Source organism: Hyposmocoma kahamanoa, unplaced genomic scaffold, assembly GCF_003589595.1.
Source record: "Hyposmocoma kahamanoa isolate Upper Pololo Valley unplaced genomic scaffold, ASM358959v1 92, whole genome shotgun sequence".
In the NCBI taxonomy this organism is placed as follows: domain Eukaryota; kingdom Metazoa; phylum Arthropoda; class Insecta; order Lepidoptera; family Cosmopterigidae; genus Hyposmocoma; species Hyposmocoma kahamanoa.
Genome location: NW_020654748.1, coordinates 399,516 through 419,520, shown reverse-complemented (window position 1 = coordinate 419,520; position 20,005 = coordinate 399,516). Strand labels below are relative to the sequence as shown.

The window sequence follows — 20,005 nt, the reverse complement described above, 5'->3', positions numbered from 1 at the left end:
TAGTCTACTAGGGCGTTACGTGCCATTTACAAAATAATAATTATTTCGCTATCGTGTTGTTGCAATACAAGTATTTACATACTGTAACATAATATTATGTACACTATTGTATACAAATGCTATCTAAGGAAAATTGGGTCGGGAAATATTGAAAAGACCCTGAATGGTATGTCTAGCAGTGGCAAAGGGTACATATAAAACGAATCTTGCTTTAAAAAATTGGTTCTCCAACTTAATACACGGATTTTTAATTATAGGCAATTAACTGACATTTAGTAATTTAGTTCCGATGAAACAATAATATTATTTCCTCGGAAACTAAATTTTATATATTTTTAATTAAAAAAAAATTATTTATTTTTATTAAATATCATGACGTTTTCACTACTGTGATACAAGGACTTGTAGCCACGTGGAGGCAACAGACACGGTGGTCTTTACAGTAATAATAAAAATAGTGTTGTCAAATAGAAAAATGATAAATTACATCTTTTTGAAAAATTTTAGATGTTAATTGGGAATGAAATTATTCACAGATCCCATGGTCACCCCATCGTGACCATGGGATCTGTAAAGAAAGAGAACAAAAAACAAATATACTCGATTTCGGTAAGGAAAATAGTTTCATTTCCGCGTATAGCGAATACCTACCTGATTAGTACCTAAGTAATTTAAAAAATAAGGGTTTGATGTAAAGTGTTTTTTTAACTGGGACAGTACGGGGAAGTTCCTAATCAAAAATCCAACTAAAGCGAATCGGTTTACCTTATTTATATATATATCCGTTGCCCCTGTTAGCCAGTATTGACGTTTGCTATCAACATCTCGCTTAGTTATTTAGAGAAATGTGTTTATGAAAATTCAGCAACGTGGCGAGCGTCTGAAGCCGACCTTAACATAGTCGACATTAAATGCAATAAGCTTAAGTCTTTCCTTTGTAATAAACAAAGGTTATATCAGAAATCGCTGAACAATTAAAGCTTTGGTTCTTTTCGTAAAAAAAAAATTTGGAAAGGCATGCTCATGCCCGAGTGCGGATTGTTATATGAAAAAGTCTAGCTGCTCAGTGACTTATGACGCTGGCTGTACATATAGTCTAGTTTTAAGCTCGGAATATATGCGTATTTTTTAAAACTATCGCCAAAAACAGTACTGTGGCATCCGAGATTTGGCACATAGTTCGTCTAAACAAAGCATTCCCAACTAATAAGGCAACTAAACGTAAAACTTAGGCGATAAATTTCCGATACAATGAACACTCAAACACCTATAAAAATTAACAAATAACCAACTGTGACCACCTACTTCGTGTTGGCAGTGCTTCTTTAAAAGACATTGTAGGCACTATTATTGCTACTATTAATATAATTTATCTCCTCCACTGCTTATCTACAGCATAGATAATCTATACAAAATATACTAGAACGATTTTACAAACTCAGGCCGTCGGCCAACGAAACTATACTTTATCTAATATAACATTTAAACTACTGATTAGTTCACCAACGAACGTCCACGTATAGCCTTAAGAATCGAGTCTAAATTCTGTATAAAACTCACGAACAGTAGTCACAAGTCCATACGTCTCGACTTTAGTTGAAGTCGAGATACGAATGCTTAGGAATTCATAACCAAGAAGGCCGCCCTTGAAGTAGATCAGCGGCATCGTGGCGATCCATCTGGCGTAATGCGGCGGCCAGGGCTGCGGTGGCGCCCGCCCCGCGCTCCCTACACTCCCATAATTCTAATATAGCCTCAGTGGGCGAGCTCTTTGTGGCGAACCACGTGGTGTACCGATCCACTCCCAACCTAGACGCGAGCGCGCGCCAGTCGTTTCCCCGAGCATTCGGCGGGTCTAATATGCTGCACAGCTGTCGCTTCACCCTAGCACTCAGTTTAAATGGCCCTTCGCCGGCGCACTCGTTGACTCCCGCTTCGCTCACAGTTATGTTTCTCTTAGCGCTCCCGTCGCTACCATCTTCGCTCCTACACATTCGAGCCTCCAAAATATTTTCAGTAATGTTGAAACTGCGCTGGGACTCTGCCCGCGGTGAACGACCGCGTGGCGATCGACTTCGCACGTCCTCGAGAGATATTCGGAATGTCTGCTTGTACGACGGGTTGGTTCTTTGACAGGCGGAAATTGTAAAATCAATGTTATCGCAGTCATGAGTCCGTTCCAATACAAAACTGCAGTGCAAAGCGTTGTAATTTGAGCTCCACACATGATTAAACGGTATCTCTTGATAACCTATTCCGGGTTTGGCTTTCCACCCGGGACTCACGTGCTCAAGATTCAAGCAGAGATTCGAGCCTCCGTCTTGGAAAAGCAAAGTCTTGGTTCGGTCTAGTAACACACCGCCAAGTTTCTTTTCCTGTTCTTGACAATAATACGGAGCGCACGGAGTATCCTCGAATACATAAAGCCTTATACTATATTCAGACAAGTTCTCGTTCGGCATTGCGGGAGCGTAAACAGCAAGTTGAAGAGCCTTGACGGCTTTCCCATTGAAACTTTCCCCAACTAGCACAAACGTAGATAGCATATCTGTTACTAGGAATATTTTGTCATTGTCGAGTTGGGTGAATACGGGAGTGTTAATAGTTTCTTGTCCGAGGCTGACAACTTTCTTCCACTGAGGCTGGTTATTGTCTGGTTTCGTGTTGTTGTGATCTATGGCATAAAGGGACAGATTCCAAAAGCCGTGTTTAAGACTGGCACAGTGTGGTATTTGGAGTATAACAGACTTGTTTAGCTGTAGACGAGGTGGTCCGCATTTAACTACTGGGCTCAGTTGCGTGATACCTGGGGGCAAAAATTATTCTTAATAAAATATTTTACGGTACAAAACGTGTTGTGTGTTATTAGACTCGCCTCGCTTGCGGCACACGGCATGTTCTTTTTCTCATCGTAATCACGGTCCTCTGATTTGATAGCGTAATTATAGAGCAAATATATTAGCGTTGAAAAATTGCGAAACAATTTATTTTTATTGCTTTTGTATTTATACGCATAGATTGGTTGTTTTATTATTTATAAATTCATCTTGTCTCTTTTGAATTTATAGTTTATCTTTAGCCACTGCAGATTTTTACGGGCAATAAAATTCACTTGAAAACTCACCTTTGCCGAGTCTGGGTCGATATCTGTCGTCTCTAACGACGGCGACGTAGATTTGTTCCCTTCGGCCCCTACAAAGGGCTGTCTCTGGTACATTCAAGGCTACTCCTGCAGCCGGCAATGCCAGTCTTGCACCAGCGCTTGATACAGAAAGCGATTGTGAAGTTGGCGAGTTTGATACTAATTCAGCCAATTGTAACGTGACTGATTCATTTGCTGCGTCATACATCGATCCCGCTGAAACGACAGCTATTGTTAGTACAAATGAAATTGGTCATATTTGATTAAGTAGAGAAATTATTATCGATAAATGTAATTCATAAAACTGGAAAGGGCATTGTAACAATATTTAAAAGTAATAAAGACTAAAACAAAACGTCCTTAGAAAATCCCAAATTAATAACTTACAACTGGTAAAGCAACTGGAAACAGAATGTTCAGATTCGCTATAAGGCTTGCTGTCGTAGTCATCGCTTTGACCTTTACTAGATGCACATGGAGTGATCTGATGATCAACTGGTGATGCATAGCTAGAACAATAATGTATAAATTAGGTTTTTCTATAATGCACTTTGGCTACGGAGAATAAATGTGACTGGAATAAGAAATCTTCTCCTATGGAACATTTTACGCGAAATTCAAATATTTTTTCAAGAAGCTTAAAATTTAAACAAGCTTTTAGAGAATCTTGCCACGCTAGACTTAAAGTTCTTGCAAGTTCTTGAAACTGGGTTAACTTTAAAACAGTGTTAGTGGAACTCACATTAAAGTTAAAAATGCAGAAAAAGTTCTTTAGAAAATATTCACGAATTTCTAAAGGGTATTGTGAAAAGTTAGTGCTTGTCTAGTTTTGTTCGGAAGTTCTGGCAATTCATAGGAATATATGAATGTTAAAAAAAGGTTTTTAAACTTGGACGCAATGACAATATAAAACATCTACTAACAACGTTGTTGTTTGATATTGGAATTATAGTGTCTGTCCCTATTACTAATAATAATTTGCACCTGGTTTCTTTATGGTTAAGGGTATACTTATTTACTCTTGATTGAAACAAACCTATTGGTCAAATGTGGCACGTCATAATGATGTTCCGCTCTCGTATCAGGTTGAGGTTGTTCATATCTCGGAGGTCTATGCTGCATTAGGTCAGGAGCTAGTGATAATGATTGCTTCTCCACAGTCGGATACATCTCAGGTTGGAAGTCTGCTTGGAGAAAAATTATTTTGCTTTTATTTTCTGAAAATCTCACTTTATTAACTTATCCTTGAAAAATAAAAATATAGTACGATTTATAAATCTGTCCTATTCTAAATCGTGCTACCAAGACTGGTAGGAATTTATTTCAATGTGGTGTTATACAGAGGAAAAGCTTAGGTCCAATTATATTTATAGTTTATTGATAATGTGGTAGAACGTAACGAAACACATTTTATCAAAGTTGCATCTTATAGCTGCTGTAGGAGTGTGTGTGTAGAAACATGTATAAAAAACATGACATCATTTTCTCATATCAGATAGGACAAACGACGAAAAGGGCTTCCCCTTTTAGACTCGGAGGTCGTAGGTCGTGACCCGTTTTTCGAACCCCGATCGTATTATATCACCAGTGAGGTCTACGTTATAAGCCGTCAATACAATTTTGAAGCGTGTTGATAAGAAAACAATCCTGTTAGTATCGAGGTCTTAGGTTTCTGTTAGTGTTTTTTTTTGTGCAATGTTATCAATAACACGCTCTGTACAAACTGAAGAACAAATTGGATGCTATTGTCAGTTTTTCTTTGAATCACCTAGTGAATGAACAAGAATCGTACCTTTCTTGATAACCAACTGAACTAAAAAAACGAAAACATGAGTTTTCTTGAACTGGGCTTGAGAGACGTCTAATTTCAGGAATACTTCGCCTTCTGTTCATCTTCAACCGAAATTGAAATCGAAATCATAATGATTTCGATGATATTCTAAATAAGCACAAGGAAAAGAATAAACTCAGACACTTACCAGTCCTAGTCATAGTATAAAGTGAATGATCCCTAGTCTTCCTCTGCAGCAGTTTATAGACGACAACAGCGCCGGCTAAGAAGACCACAACGGCTACGGCGATGCCGATATAAAGAGGGACGTCGCTATGGGTTGCCACTAGGAAAGAAAACGACGGATTATTAGTTATACACATGAAGACAAGCTACCTAAAGTAAGTCTTAATCCAGAACATGTCTATAGACAGTACGTTATGTTATAATAATCGAACAATTTTAGTCAATAGAAACATACACTCAAGTAATAATGAGAAATAGATACCTATTTATATTTATATATTATAATAGTGAGTTAAGTAAATACTATTGAAACTGTATTAGGAAAGGCTGTTTAAATTTCCTAATACAGTTTAAACAGTATTTACTCAAATAAATCATTAGTTTAAATAAATCCATTGAATTTTAATTGCCAAAAGGTAATAACTAAATAATAGTTAAAGATATTAACGGCCATACTGAAACTGACAATTGTTAGCAGAGCAATAAAAACATTAATAGCTTTCATATTCCAGTAAGAATTTCTAGGAAAGGACAGATCAATGGAAACGCGTGAGGAAACATTAAAGTATATCGCAAAGTTACTTGAAAAGACATGACACGTCAATAAATTCTATAAAAGACCGAGTTCTAACTGAATGGATACATTTAACAGCTTAATAAAGTAGACTTCAAAGCGTTGAAGCTGAAATGAATAGATTATTTGAAAACACATAACATTATTGGCATCATAAGCGTGTCAGATTTTAAAGTACAATAAACCACATTTTAATATCCTTCACAAGTATTGCCCACGTTTAAACAAAGAGGCATAAATTACAACGTAAGTTTAGGTCTGGTATCTGTCCCGCAAACTTTTATTACGTGAGAAAATATTGCAGCTTCGAGAGAGAGAAAAGTTTTTGTTGTACATACATATAATGTGCAGGTTGCCTTAAGTGATTGGTGAATTTCAAATTGGTCATACTGTGTGTTCACTTCTTCTTTTACACTATTTCATTTCCATTAAAAGAAGGGAACTTTATGTGTGTAATTTTATGTTTTAATAGACATCATCTATTTAAAATATGGTGTATATAAGATTGCTATTTTATTATGATTCCGAATGTCTAAATAATGAAATTTTAAAACCCCAAAATCTATAAAATTAACCATGAAATTATTAACTACACCTGTGTGTGATAAGCCCTCAACGCTTTATGAGTTTTTGGCTATAAATGTAAAATATCCTTTCACAAACTTTAATTACTCATTAATAATATATACGACGGCTTTTAAGGCTTTGAAAATAGAGTCTGAAACGGTTTGTGTGTTTGTTTTTAAGTAACATTAATATTTTTGTCATAACACGAAATGAAACAGGGTACCAGTTTCTGGCACCATGCCTTGATATTATTTATGTCATCGCGTCTCCAACTTTATGATTGGGCCAGAGGCGCGTTTTAACGATTATTTTTTGTATAATTTGGTGCCGTGAAAAGGACCCAAATTAAGGACACCGTTTTCAACGTTGTGGTAGAGATGAATGAATGCTTTTAAGTCAGTACGTGGGTTGAATGTACTGTTCGAAATGACGTCGTTCATTTTGTAATAATTCTGTCATGAATTTTCGTTCTATCTCCTTTTTTCATCTTCCGGTAACAAGAAAGATTGATGCTTTAGTCGAAGACGAATTACTTAAAATGAATATATAGTCACGACGACATGAAAGTATGAAATAAAATACAACTCAAACAATTCGGTGATCGTAAAATAACATTTTCAAGATGGCAGTAAAATCACAGATTATATTTCTTATAAAACATTGATTTTCCAAACTAACCTGAGTAACTCACATGTGATACGCTATCGTCAAATCGAAAGCCGCAATGAAGCCATCGTCTGCTAACTCGTATTCGATAACTCGATAACCATCTCGTCCGTTCGCGTTCCACGTGTAATTAAAAACAACGTCTACCCTCAAGCGTGATTCACTTACAGTTTAGTAAGTTTTGGGTTTAGTTGAACATTCTTATAGAGAAGATTGCATGATACGAAATAAGAGAAAATGCTTCGAACTGTACTATGGATTGAGTATAAAAGCTAATAAATATTTATGTATTCTGATTAATAGAAATATAATTTCTCTGATTCATAAAGCACGAGGTTTAGTTTCACACCAGCTCATTGGCACTGTATAATTTTTTGGTCAATTAGCAGTAGAGCTGTTTGTTAAAGAGTTCGTGCAGAGAAGTACTGCCATCATAGTTATTTCTTATGATATCAGTGGTATACACTATAAAGCTTGCTATCGTAGTGTAAAGATTTGCCAATCCGCGTAAGGTATCGCCGATTGTTGCCCAGGCTGCGCTAACTGTACATGAAAGGAATGGTACTTCTTGCGGGGAGACTCGGAACGTATTGGTTTTAAAGGATGTTGGTGAACCCGCAGGAACATCGAATTTGTTAACTTTGTTTCAGGGTAACAGGCGCAGTAACCACTAACAGTAGATCATTTAATTAAAGCTCTGAGTGGCACTGCCACTTTTATGGGCATTCGTGACGCTTACTACTAGGTTCGCGACTTGCTCGTCCGTGATGAATATGAAAGTGGTGAAAATGAAGAAATAGTTTACAGGAGAAATTAACAGTGGATAGAAAAACAAGATGTTATAGCTTACACTTTGTAGTAACGTATATAGACACGTATAAATTTCTTGTATTATTTACCTTGACAGTGAGAATAAAACTCAACGCCGGTTGAATAAAAATTCAAATGGGGAACTGAATAGCGAACATGGGGTCGGTTTTGATAAGCATCAGTTTGCACCTGGCCCTGACAACGAGGGTTCAATTCGCACTTAATTTCAAAATAAAAACACTACAATGAGTTCCCAAAAAGGATAGATTGGTACTTAATTGAATACAGTAATTAAGTTTTAATTGAAGTTTTTGCTTGGGAAGGTTAACAATTTTGTCAGCTTAATTGCTGGCAAGGTGCAGGTAAAATCCATCAAGAAATATTTTTCCATTCGATTAGTGCTGGCATTTCTAATTTAGTTACTGATTTTTTATCATACATACGTATATCAACTTTGTACATATACAATTTTAACTTAAATTTGTCAATCTTCAGACGATATTTTTAAATAAATTTTGTTGGAAACGCTAGGTTTAGATATTGTATCTACAGTCTCGTGTTAGTAAAACATTTTTGTTGAGAATTTCTGAACGCTAAAAATAGAATTGTTATGGTAAGCAAAATGCTGTAAGATGCTATGTTTCTCTTATTTAAAGAAAAGCGAAGGTATATTGAAAATAAAGATGTATAAAATGTCAAACTACAAAATCATAAACACCAACAGCTGCGTCACGAAAGTATTTACGATATGTGAAAGCATGAATGCGCTTGTAAAATCGCAAAATTAACTTGTAAACAAAATCAAATTATGCACTTGAGCTTTTCGATAACTGCTTTAATATTTATTGGACACTAACAAGAACACGAAACGCATTTCAAAATCGATTCCAGATATCGATAAATTAGAAGATCGATGTTAGTAATAAAATTGTTACTGGAAATATGACAAGAATTGTAGCTAATTTAGATTCAGTACTGATAGGAGGTCTTAATTGTTAAACATGTCACGTTTGACCTATAACTGGGGCGTTGTGAGTCGAGCCCGTAAATAAAGCGACGTAATAGAAAATTGCCAATAAGACGAATTTATATTGGATGTTGATTTTACAATTACTTAAGTTGATTTTATAAAAGACAAAATAATATACTTACCATGTTAAATAACAAAGGTTATAGGGTATTTGGTTTTGGACAGATAGATACAGGTAGTTACAATTGTTATATGATTTTTTGACAAATGTGTGGAAATAAATTCTTGGACTGAAGAGATATTTTCCTACCTCGTTTGTATTTCCATTCAAGAAAATAATGTTACAATCGTTAAAAGAAGCAAGATTTCGAGACACCTTTTGTCACAAAATGTACGCAGCTTTATGCGCAATGGCGCAATCCTGCAGTAAACTGCGTCGTATCAATAAATCTCCCACATAAACAAGTTCTAAGCTCCATACATACGATGTTTGGATTCCAATAAATCATATTAAAACATCCGCTACTTCATTTATATCGCCATACCCGTTAACTGAAACCACATTTAGAATATTAATATCAGTTTAAACGTTCGGATTAATGTCGAAATTTGTAGTCGATGTAAACATTTGTCAGTGCCAGAGTTTTAGTCGTATATTCATGTCCGTTGCAACGAGATTGAAGATAGGAAATCCAATCGAAATTTATAAACCCTTGTCGCTATGCCCATAACGTGGTAGGGGGCTCGCGGAATTGAAATCTCATGACAGGATATTGCACCTAACATGCACCTTCTCTACCACGTCATGAAGGGACAATTTTGGTTGCAGTCTTTAGGGATATGCGAATGCAGTTTGCAGTCGCCCGCTGCGTTCTCTCGGCGAGATCACAACAAATCATTTGCTGGGCCCACCTCCAGCAATGATTGCTTGGCATATAAATCGATTCGCTTATTTGTTTGTTTATGTCTGAGTCGAAATAATGTGACAAGGCTTTCTCTTAATGCAGTCCACGATTTGGCTATCATATGGAAATTATTAGTTTCTATTGATAATGAATGCTTTAGTAATAAGCATAAACATTATCGATCATGGAGACAAAAAGGAGTGCGTTAGGAGTGAGTTAACTTGACCGAAGTGCGTTTCGGTCAAATAAAACTTACTTCGGCCTTTATAGGTCATACCAATGTTGTATGTATGTTTATAGGTCATGCAAATGTGTTTCACGGAAACCAAAGATCGAAAATAATATCAAAAATACCAGTGCCTAATAAAACTAATTTAACTTAATAAAAGTTGATTCACACGGTACGGATGTTTAGACAACAAAAGATGAAAAGCCGCTATAAAATTTCGCCATTTCCCCCTTTGTACCCAGCAATTAGGCTAATGAAGCACCGACGTGCGAATGAATGGCCCTCCAATGTTCCTCCAGCCTTTCATGTGGGTAATTCACTGATGGTCCACATTCTATGGTTCCACTTGAATTAGTAAGATAAGGACGGGCCCAATTATTTTAATAAACTTAATGGAATTAAGAGATAGCAACTTGTAGAAGTACGAGTAGTTTAGGGTCGAAATGTACAGTACAACAAACTTTATAAACATGGAAACTTTCAGGAATGATGATGAAGATTTTGACTATATCATAAGGTAGTTAAATGAACGCGTAACATCTCAAGAGCAATTAAGCTTCATAATAATAAAGTTACAAGTGTAATTAAGTGTTGGTAAAACTAAAGTTTGCCATGATGGATGTAGTTTTGAACAAATTAAACTTAATAACGATATATCGAGTTCTTAGGTTTTCGCGATTGTTACACATAGAAAATGAAACTATTTTTCCGGATATAAATCGCGTATATTTGTTTTTTCAAACAAACCGACGTTTCCTCGACCTGTAAAGGGCCCGAAACGTCGGTTTGTTTGAAAAAACAAATATACGCGATTTAAATCCGGAAAAATAGTTTCATTTCCTATTAATAACGATAGTACTTTCGGTACAGTAATAAAATGTGAGAAGTATATTTCAATCTTAGGCGTCTCAGTGGAGTTAATAGGATGTATAATATCATTGACTTATAATTATATGGACGTCCGGTCCGCGCTAAAAAGTGTCCGAACTTATAGGGCGTTAAAATCGTATACAGAGCGTCATTCAAGCTTTAATCTTCGTTTGTTCGACTGACAGCGAAGCAAGCAAAATTAAACAGTATTGCGATGACATTACAATTTAAATTCAACGTTTTAGCTTTTTCATATTCCTTTACATTATATATTATTACGTTTAAATAGGTTGATTTGGGACATTTTTTTCGTGGTTTTTGTATTAGACCCGTCGTCCATTTATTTGTAAGTCAATGTGTAATATACAATATTTTTTGTGTTCATAGGTTCATAAGATAACGCGTATCTACGTTTCGTTAATGGCCGGTCAGCTTTGGTTTTATACTAAAGAGCAACTCATAACTTTTAGAAACAGCTGAAAGTTTCAAAAGATATCAGTATATAAGAGAACATTCTTCATTAGTATTTTGAAACACGCAGTCAATTTATTCTGGATTTGGAGCCAAAATTATGAATCTTCCACACCAACAATTTGTCATAATTTTTTTAAAATAACAGCGTCAACTTGTATACAAAGATTCACAACAAATTATCAAAAATCGAATTAAATTTCTACAAGGACTTACTTTTAAATTACAAGGAACTAAACAGCTTTAACATAATTGCTTTAAAAGTAATAAAGAACATTTACAAACAAATAAATAAATATATAATAAATACTAATTTGTATTAAAATGAAATTAATAGAATACGCTGTACTTATTCTGGCAAATAAACTTCTATAGTAGCCTATTCTACGCGACGATGCGTCTTTCCGATACCTATTGAATATAAGACGCAGTCAGAGATGAGAAAGAATCTATCACTTTCAGTATTAATCAAAAGCAACTCAAACGTGAAACCCAAAAAGCTAACCTCAAAAACGATGGACCCCAATAAATAACAATCAATCTCGTAGAAGATAAACAAAACCAATTTATAGGCAAATATGTTAGAGATTGCAGATTTATATAGCGCAAAGGCGTCGGGGAAGAATAAATACGTACGGTAAACAAAAATACTGAAACCCCATGGCTATTTATCAAATACACGATAAACAGCAAAGGAAATTGAAACCAAGTCAACGGGGACCAAAGAAATGATTTATTGCCATTATAAACAAAATACCAGACTGATCATTTTCCATTTACAATATTGGATTGCTTGTGACTTGGAAATGTTTAGGTGATTAAATTCAGGTTCTAAACGATTTGATAACTTCGTTCGGTTAGGAAATTCTGCTTATTTTGTTTGCAGTTATTTAAGTACAAATTAATAGGGATAAAAGTGTTTCCCTAGAAATTTATTTTCTAGTTTTAGCTCTTAAACTAATTCCAAATAAAGTCCTGACTGAAAAATAGTTATAAATAGCTCCAAACGTTAAAACCCAACTGTTGCAAGACTAACGGACCACTTAACCACACTCCATGAATATGAAGTCAAATAAAAGTAATTAAAACCCGTAAAGGAAAGAACAATAAGAAATATTACCGACCTTTGTTCAGCTTTATGCACAAAAACGACATTCCGAGTCAACGAATTGTACGGGAACTATAAAATTTTAGGCTCCCGTCTATATTTAAACGATATGATACGACCCAGATGGTCATGGAGCCCGATTTTAGTATCTCTCAAGTCTCGAATCTTTTTAACGTCACCAACTAAGTATGAGCTCTTGAATTCTTTTAAGACACCTTCAATTTTATTACTTTTCTTTGAGTTTTGGGAGGGGTGGAGGCTCTTTAAAGAGTGGTAGGTCATAGTTACAACCGATAGCCTGTTATAAAGCGACCGGTCCGTGTAGCATTTCATAGTTATGAGCGGGCGCGGAAAAGGAAGTATATTTTTAATCTTACGGCATCTGGTAGATGAAGATGTGGGTTTTTCAAAGTATTTGAAGCAATTAATATCTCCCTCGGGAACAGTCATATGTGACTGCTGTTACTGAGATTTGGTACGATTTTTTAATAGATAGATAAAAGCGAATTTTCTTTTGAACTTTCCTTGGCAAAGAAGATGTTTCTATGTTTCTACGGCAAATGACTTTCAGAAGGAAATATAAAGACACAAAGAAAAAAATATCGCGGTATAAATACCCCCAGAGACAAGAATGAGCAATAAAGTTTTACGACACTAACTTTCAACATGCAAAATGAGCTTGGAAATGAATTTCTAATTCCGTGAAAATATTGTCAGTGCAGCAGTCAAGTTCGGATTACAAATTGTTATTATTGCTAACGGCACGTCCACGTACAATAGACAAATTTTGTATTGCGACATATTTCTTGACAATATGTATATATGAATTCTATTTGCGACAAAATTTTGCAGCTTGTTAGCGCCAAGTTAACGTAGACTTTCGTACTAACTCATGCACGCTAATCAGGGAACTATTCAAAACTATTCACTAGCTCGAGGACTATTCAAGAACTATCCAAGTAGGCGAGGGTGGACAGCGTGAGATTTATCGAATCGAATCTGTCTCAGTTGGTCTGAATAGGCTTTTGTGGCCTACCGCGGCTTTCGGTTGTCGGTATATATTAGAATGCATGTTTTGGGAAATTGTAGCTTCCAATGTTTAGATTATATTTACAAGAAGTAAGATTTTAGTTGATTTTTTGATAAATACAAGCACTAGAAATATGAAGACCTCAAAGTTAACGTTTTACTATCTGCCAGGAACGATATCGTTCTATTTTTCTTTCCAAGAAAGAAATCCTTGTCAATGTTATTATATTTTAACGAGTTAAGAACGGTATCAGGTGTTATTTTCATTTGTGATATGATCGCTAGTACAATTTTATACAACACCTTTAAATACTCTTTGAGTTCTTTCAAAGGAAAGGTGGGTTTAGTGTAATTTTTTGTGGTAAGATTTGTGATTATGACGAAAGTTACACTCACTTCCTCGAACACCACAGAAATCTCCAACGCAGTCAGCATGTTGTATGTGAGCTCCAGGACATTGAGTGTCACCACTGCAGGACCGTCGTCGACTCTGTCTGCAGTCCGATCCGCACACAGTCCATTCCGACCAAGCTCCCCATCGTCCAGGCAGAGCTGTGGGGAAAAATTATAGAGTCAGCGGATTCTATTAGGTTACTTTTCAATTAAGAGATCAACGGCTCTTATCTATGGCGGCATGTCTGCCATGCCTACAACAAGAACAGTAAGTCTATATGTATTTCAAACATACTTACTGTTAATATTGTAAGCACGGCAGATGTACCCGTGACTTAAATTTTAAGGTTTAAGAATATTTAGTGGGAATACCTCTCACCAACGGTGGCGGATTGTGGCATCAACCTGTGCCCACTAGTGGGGTTTATAATGGATTTTGATGATGATAGTAGATAAATAGACAGCTTGAACGTTTATTCAACACAAAAACGTACTAACTAATATTTACATTATAAACAAACAGACAAATTCACATAAAATCAAACAGAATAGTAATTGAAACATATTTATCGATCACAATATTACTAAATTTTGTGTTTTTGGCTCAGTATGGATGCTTATATAGCATTTTACTTGCAGATTTCTGAGCAGCTGTATTCTGCCAGTACAATTTCACCATGATTATGGAATTTCAGTCACTAAAGTAATCGCTTTAGAATTAGTAGAGCTTCTTGTGAACGATTTCGTCCAGATAAGTTCTACTGCCACCTTACCTATTTCTGCCATCAAATGATAATTTGAGAATTATTGCCTTCCAGTTTTGAAGTTTAACAGTGCTGGTGAAATTACAAGCATCTGGGACTTGACAATTGATGTCTCAGGGTGTTGGGCGTAGTGGCAGTGCCCCTCAGATCTTTGCGATTTAAATCTCTGAGTGGCACTGCAATTGCTTGTCGCTTGTCACTGGACACACGACTCGTCTAACACGTCGCTTGACATTATAAAAAAGGTCGCTATGAGATTTGGTATGCCCACGTCAATGTCAGAATTGAATTTACTACTTCTGTGGATGTCTCAGGTTTAAGATATCAATTTTATTGTAGCTTTTAAAAAATCGAATGTTTAACTATAATACTGGTATGAAATTGAAATTTATGAAAGAAAATAGCTCTAAAACTTATATAAAAATCGTTGAGTGTTAATGTCCAAAGTTCGAAATAATCATAAAGTACCAGACAACGACACCAATTACCTGTTCTCGACTAAGAAATTCCGTGTACTATGAGTGCCGAAGTAACGGAATTTACTCTGAACACTCAGACCAGAATCAATTTAGGAAAATTCACTTCCTAAAATTGGTCGTATAGTACGAATCATCAGATCACCGACAACAACCTCAAATAAACCATATATCATTGTTTCGGCAGCATTCTTTATTATCAAGCAATAAATATAATAGGCAAACTTCAGACATTCTCCCAGAATACTGTTCCCCTCCAATTACCTCATAATTTAACAAAATTAATCGCATCTAAACAATATTTTAAACAGCAACCGGGCAGGAATTATTGTGGTATAAATTGAAATTAAAATAAATGCGACTCGAAACCGCCCTTACATGCGAGTGAGGAATAAATCACATGTTTTTTTACCAAAGAAATAATAGTGTCCGTGTGTTCTGAGTTGGGTTCGGTTTGAGTCTAAAGCTTTTAACGATACAAGAGTTGCCGTTATGTTTTCAAAATTTTATATGTTTTATGTATTTTACGTATTTTCTATTCGTGTGCATAATACTGTTCCTTACTTTAACGAAGCAAATCTTGAGACAGAAATAATGCATTAAAGATGATGGATGTTAGAGAATATTTCATATTATCAATGTCACAATATTTAAATTTAAACCATAATGTCAAGGGACAATATGATTGTAATTAAAGAACAATTCGATGGCCTCGGTGGCCCAATTGTTTGCACTGTAGGCTGAATTCGGAGACAAACATGGGAAATGAATTTTTATAAATTAGAGGTTTGGGTGCGATGAGTGCAGGAGTGAATTCCCTTGCTCTGATAGTCATATTACAGGGAATTCTCTATTTTGAGAACAGGTTATTAGTGTCGTTGTTTGGTATATTATTATTATTAATAGTTATTGTTAAAAAAAGTTAACGTACAATATTGTTAAAAGACAATGACGTTCCTTAAAAATAAAATAACAATTTCTTCGAAATATTCCTCTACACTGTAAAATTAATATTACTGCCATTGACTTACAATTATATGGACGTCGGGTCCGCGCTAAAAAGTGTCCGAACTTATAGGGCGTTAAAATCGTATACAGAGCGTCATTCACGCTTTAGTCTTCGTTTGTTCGACTGACAGCCAAGCAAGCAAAATTAGACAGTACTGCGATGACATTACAATTTAAATTCAACGTTTTAGCTTTTTCATATTCCTTTACATGTCACTACGTTTAAATAGGTTGACTTGGGACATTTTTTTCGTGGTTTTTGTATTAGACCCGTCGTCCATTTATTTGTAAGTCAATGATTACTGCCATATACTTTTTGTTACAATACTATTGTTTATTGTGGCTACAGAATTAGCTGTGACTTTCTTATTTTTAACATTCTCGAGTAGTAACAATTTATTGAGTACCTTTATATGGTACGAGTTGCATCTTTTTTAATATTCAATCTTTTCAGTTTCTCTTAACTTAAATCGTTCGTTGATTCCCCTCGCACCCATGTGTGGGTGTACGCATATTAACCTACACTGTTGCGTTTCTTATTAATTAGTGCGCACACGCATAAATCACTCCGCTTCGTTAGAGGAACACAGGACTTTCACATTTCTACATTTAATTTTAGAGTTCCTTGGATTCTATTAAATCTACAGTTAGGCTGACAAACTCTATTTCGTATACATCGGTCTTAGCATATATTAACTTGTGTTGTAAGATGACCATCTACCCTAGAGTGTTTCGTTTTTTAAATTCCATTGGTAGCTTTAGTGATTTTTTACCTGTACGTTTTTTTAACGTTCTTAAATTATTGCTCTCAATATTTTTCAATGACATCAGGAAGAAGAACAACAAAATTTCAATACCCTTACATTAGTACAGTTTAGGCTACTACATCCAATATTTCAATAATATCTACAGAACCATTCTAAAGAAGAGAATATTTGACACATACACAATACATTACAAAGTTTTTTCGAGGCGTTCAAATAAATAACATGTAATTGCGCCCCCTGTCACGTTTGGAACCGAATTTAAAGAAATCCTCCACACAGAAGTACCGAAGATATTTCTCAAGATAACGTAGCTAAATTATATTACGATAATGCGCTTTTTGCGTATTTACCACCGCTTATACAGGAATTTGAAACAATGTAGTTGCTGCGTAAAAGATAAAGTATTTTACCTTCGCACGTTTTTGGGCTAAAGAACTTTTGGAATGTGCCGCTCTAAGAAGAAATGGATGTTTTTTTTCTAAAGGCTTAAATGGGGTATTTCAAAAGGAAGCTTGTTATGGTTAAATTTGTTTCTTGCACTGCAGATCAAATATTATGGCGACGAGTCGAAGTTTCTCAAGCATAAACGTTAGTGCTCTTGTGACAACGTGACAACTTTTTGGTATAGTATAGAAACGATCCTCTTTTCCGAAACTTATAATTTACGATAATTGATGATTTAAAAACAGAAGCAAAGATGTACACGAGCATGAAACAATAGACGAAACAATGACAAATGTAAATAAAGGCGACAAAAACAAGTACATTTAAATTTCCAATTTCTAAAATTAAACTGATAAGATTCCATATTCCAAAAAAGATTAGTAGTGTTGTGTCAGTTCGCCAAAGTAAGATTAAGTATTATAATTAGAGGCCATGAGAACCATAGTGGCCTAACTCATTTTTTTACAATATTGAGTTTATGATTTTTTCCAGTTCAAATTGATCATATTGTATGGTCTCACCATACATACTAAAGTACAAATCTGCGCACGCGGCAACCTACTTAGGCCGCGCGCAGCCTTTTGTTTTATATAACTAATTAATCTTTAATATTAACTCAGTACGTCACCAACTGTCCACAGAGACACTACTTAAGGAAAGATTTGCCACCTAATACTTGTAACTTATTACGAAAATATACTTTGAACTTTCAAGCAATCTTTCTCTTCGTGCTACTCTACTACTACAACTAACTTACAACTACAGTGCATGTATGGACTATACCTGGCCCATACACATATTGATAGAATCAGAAAGGCCTAAAAGTGATACAACGAATTTTCACTAGATGGCAGCATAATCATTGTTATGGTTTTTAGTCTGTGATCTAAATTTGAGGTGCCATACTGGCCTAAGTAAGATAGGCCACTATGGCTTGTCCATTGAATTAGGCCACTATGGTTCTCATGGCCTCTAATTATAGTCATCTTGTTTTTAGCAATCATTCAATTGAATAATTAAGTAGCTTCTGTGTCATTCTAGATTATTGACCTACAAAACTTTATGCTATTGCACAAATGCATATATTTTAAAAACAATGAATGAAGTACTTACAATTTCTCATAACCTTTATGACTTTGTCGGCATTTGATTGATTACCACATTGTTTATTGTGTACTTTGGTTAGGAGACTTTCAACCTTATTCCGAAAGGTATTAGGAATTAGCAAATGCATAATTATCACAGTATACCTACTTTGTCCTCTCATATGAATTGTGTGAATTTTAACTTTAAATTTATAAGCATAAGGCGTTATGTACAATATAATGTTACGCTGTAACAATGGTTATGGTGGGATTAGAATTAGCATTTGTTTCAATTAGGGAGCTGAGCCGTGAACCGCAAATGAATTATTATGAAGTTGAATCTGAGATTGTCTTGAACAGTTACTTTGTTACGTTATTTTTTGTTATATTTCTTTTGATGCCGACTTGACAATTAGTTTAATAACATTTGTTTTTGTATTTACGAGAAGTCTAATGAATAACAAAAGAAATCATAGTAGCCTGGTTTGACCTACCGTCTCTCAAGCAGAGACCGTAGGTTCGAATCCGAGCTCTTGGTTTTTCGGAATTTATGTGCAAAATTTAATTTGAAATTTACCACGAGCTTCACCCGCCTTAGGCCAGCATGGCAAACTAAAGCTGAATACCTCGCCTGATAAGAGACCCGAGCTCAGCAGTGAGAGGGATAAATAGGTTGATGATGATGGTGATAATTAATAATAAACCCATATAATAATGTTAATAACGTACACAGTCAGAGCCTCGCACTAATGAACCCCTGTATCGCGGATGCTACGGACGCACACATAGAAAACCACAAATTACAATCAAACTAACGAGAGAAATAAGTGTAGGTAATACAAATACTTCTCCCGGCCCGGGAATCGCACCCGGGACCTCTGCGAAGCATGGTAACCGTTCGGCCCACGGAGACATACAATTCTTTAGGACAAAAATATAGAAGAAATAAACATAGACATTGTTTAAAATTCCAAATTCTGTCAAACAAAAACATACTCATGTACCACACACAGCTCCCCAATACAACAAACATGCCGACATATGTTCTCAATTAAACTGCAACCGTAATAACGGGTGGAGCTAAACCACTCTTGATTGCATTTTATTGTCTACCCGGTTGGTCTACTTTATTATGCCGGGACATACTGCTTCGAAAATTATAAAACGTCATTAAACATTATACTTACAAATACTATAATCAAGCAAGATAACAGAGTGAATTTACAGATCATGTTTTTCTAAAATATTAACTTTATATATTTTGATATAAAATTCAAAAGTTATTATGAAAAAATCCTTGACATTAACGATATTTTAGGTAGTAGCAGTAGACCTCATTGTGAAAGAGTTCGTCCAGGGAAGTACTGCCACCTTACCTATTTCTGCCGTCAGCATTACTGTGTTCCAGTTTTGAAGGGTAAGGGTTCTGGTGGTATTACAGGCACATGGGACTTGTCAACTTATGTCTCAGGATGACGGGCGCAGTGGCAGTACCCCTTGGATCTTTGCGATTTAAAGCTCTGAGTGGCACTGCAACAGTTATGGACAGGCGCACGACACGAAATAAATTATTTCTTTTTATATAAAATATCAAAATTGGAGTCTTCATTTATTAAAAAAAAAATTCTACTTAATAATAGTTATTTTTACGAGTCATGAAGCGATTATTAAAATGTTTATTTCCCAGTACGGACAACGGCACATCAGACT

The 20,005-nt window shown here is 35.4% G+C and overlaps 1 protein-coding gene across 4 annotated transcripts in view; it reads right to left on the bottom strand.

The window, feature by feature from the left end:
• Nucleotides 1-251: 251 nt before the first annotated feature.
• The window catches only part of LOC113236492 (netrin receptor UNC5C-like), a 134,320-nt gene continuing 114,566 nt past the window's right edge, over nt 252-20,005 (bottom strand). Inside the window, exons 8-13 of one of the 4 annotated variants that reach the window (XM_026472589.1) lie at nt 13,755-13,910; nt 5,122-5,259; nt 4,179-4,329; nt 3,530-3,651; nt 3,125-3,358; nt 252-2,806 (exon numbers count right to left, since the gene is read on the bottom strand). In XM_026472589.1, the coding sequence (XP_026328374.1) occupies nt 1,626-2,806; nt 3,125-3,358; nt 3,530-3,651; nt 4,179-4,329; nt 5,122-5,259; nt 13,755-13,910 (1,982 nt within the window). In that variant the 3' untranslated portion in view covers nt 252-1,625. The remainder of the gene's footprint in view (nt 2,807-3,124; nt 3,359-3,529; nt 3,652-4,178; nt 4,330-5,121; nt 5,260-13,754; nt 13,911-20,005) is intronic. The other 3 variants (XM_026472590.1, XM_026472591.1, XM_026472592.1) reach the window with 3 other exon arrangements.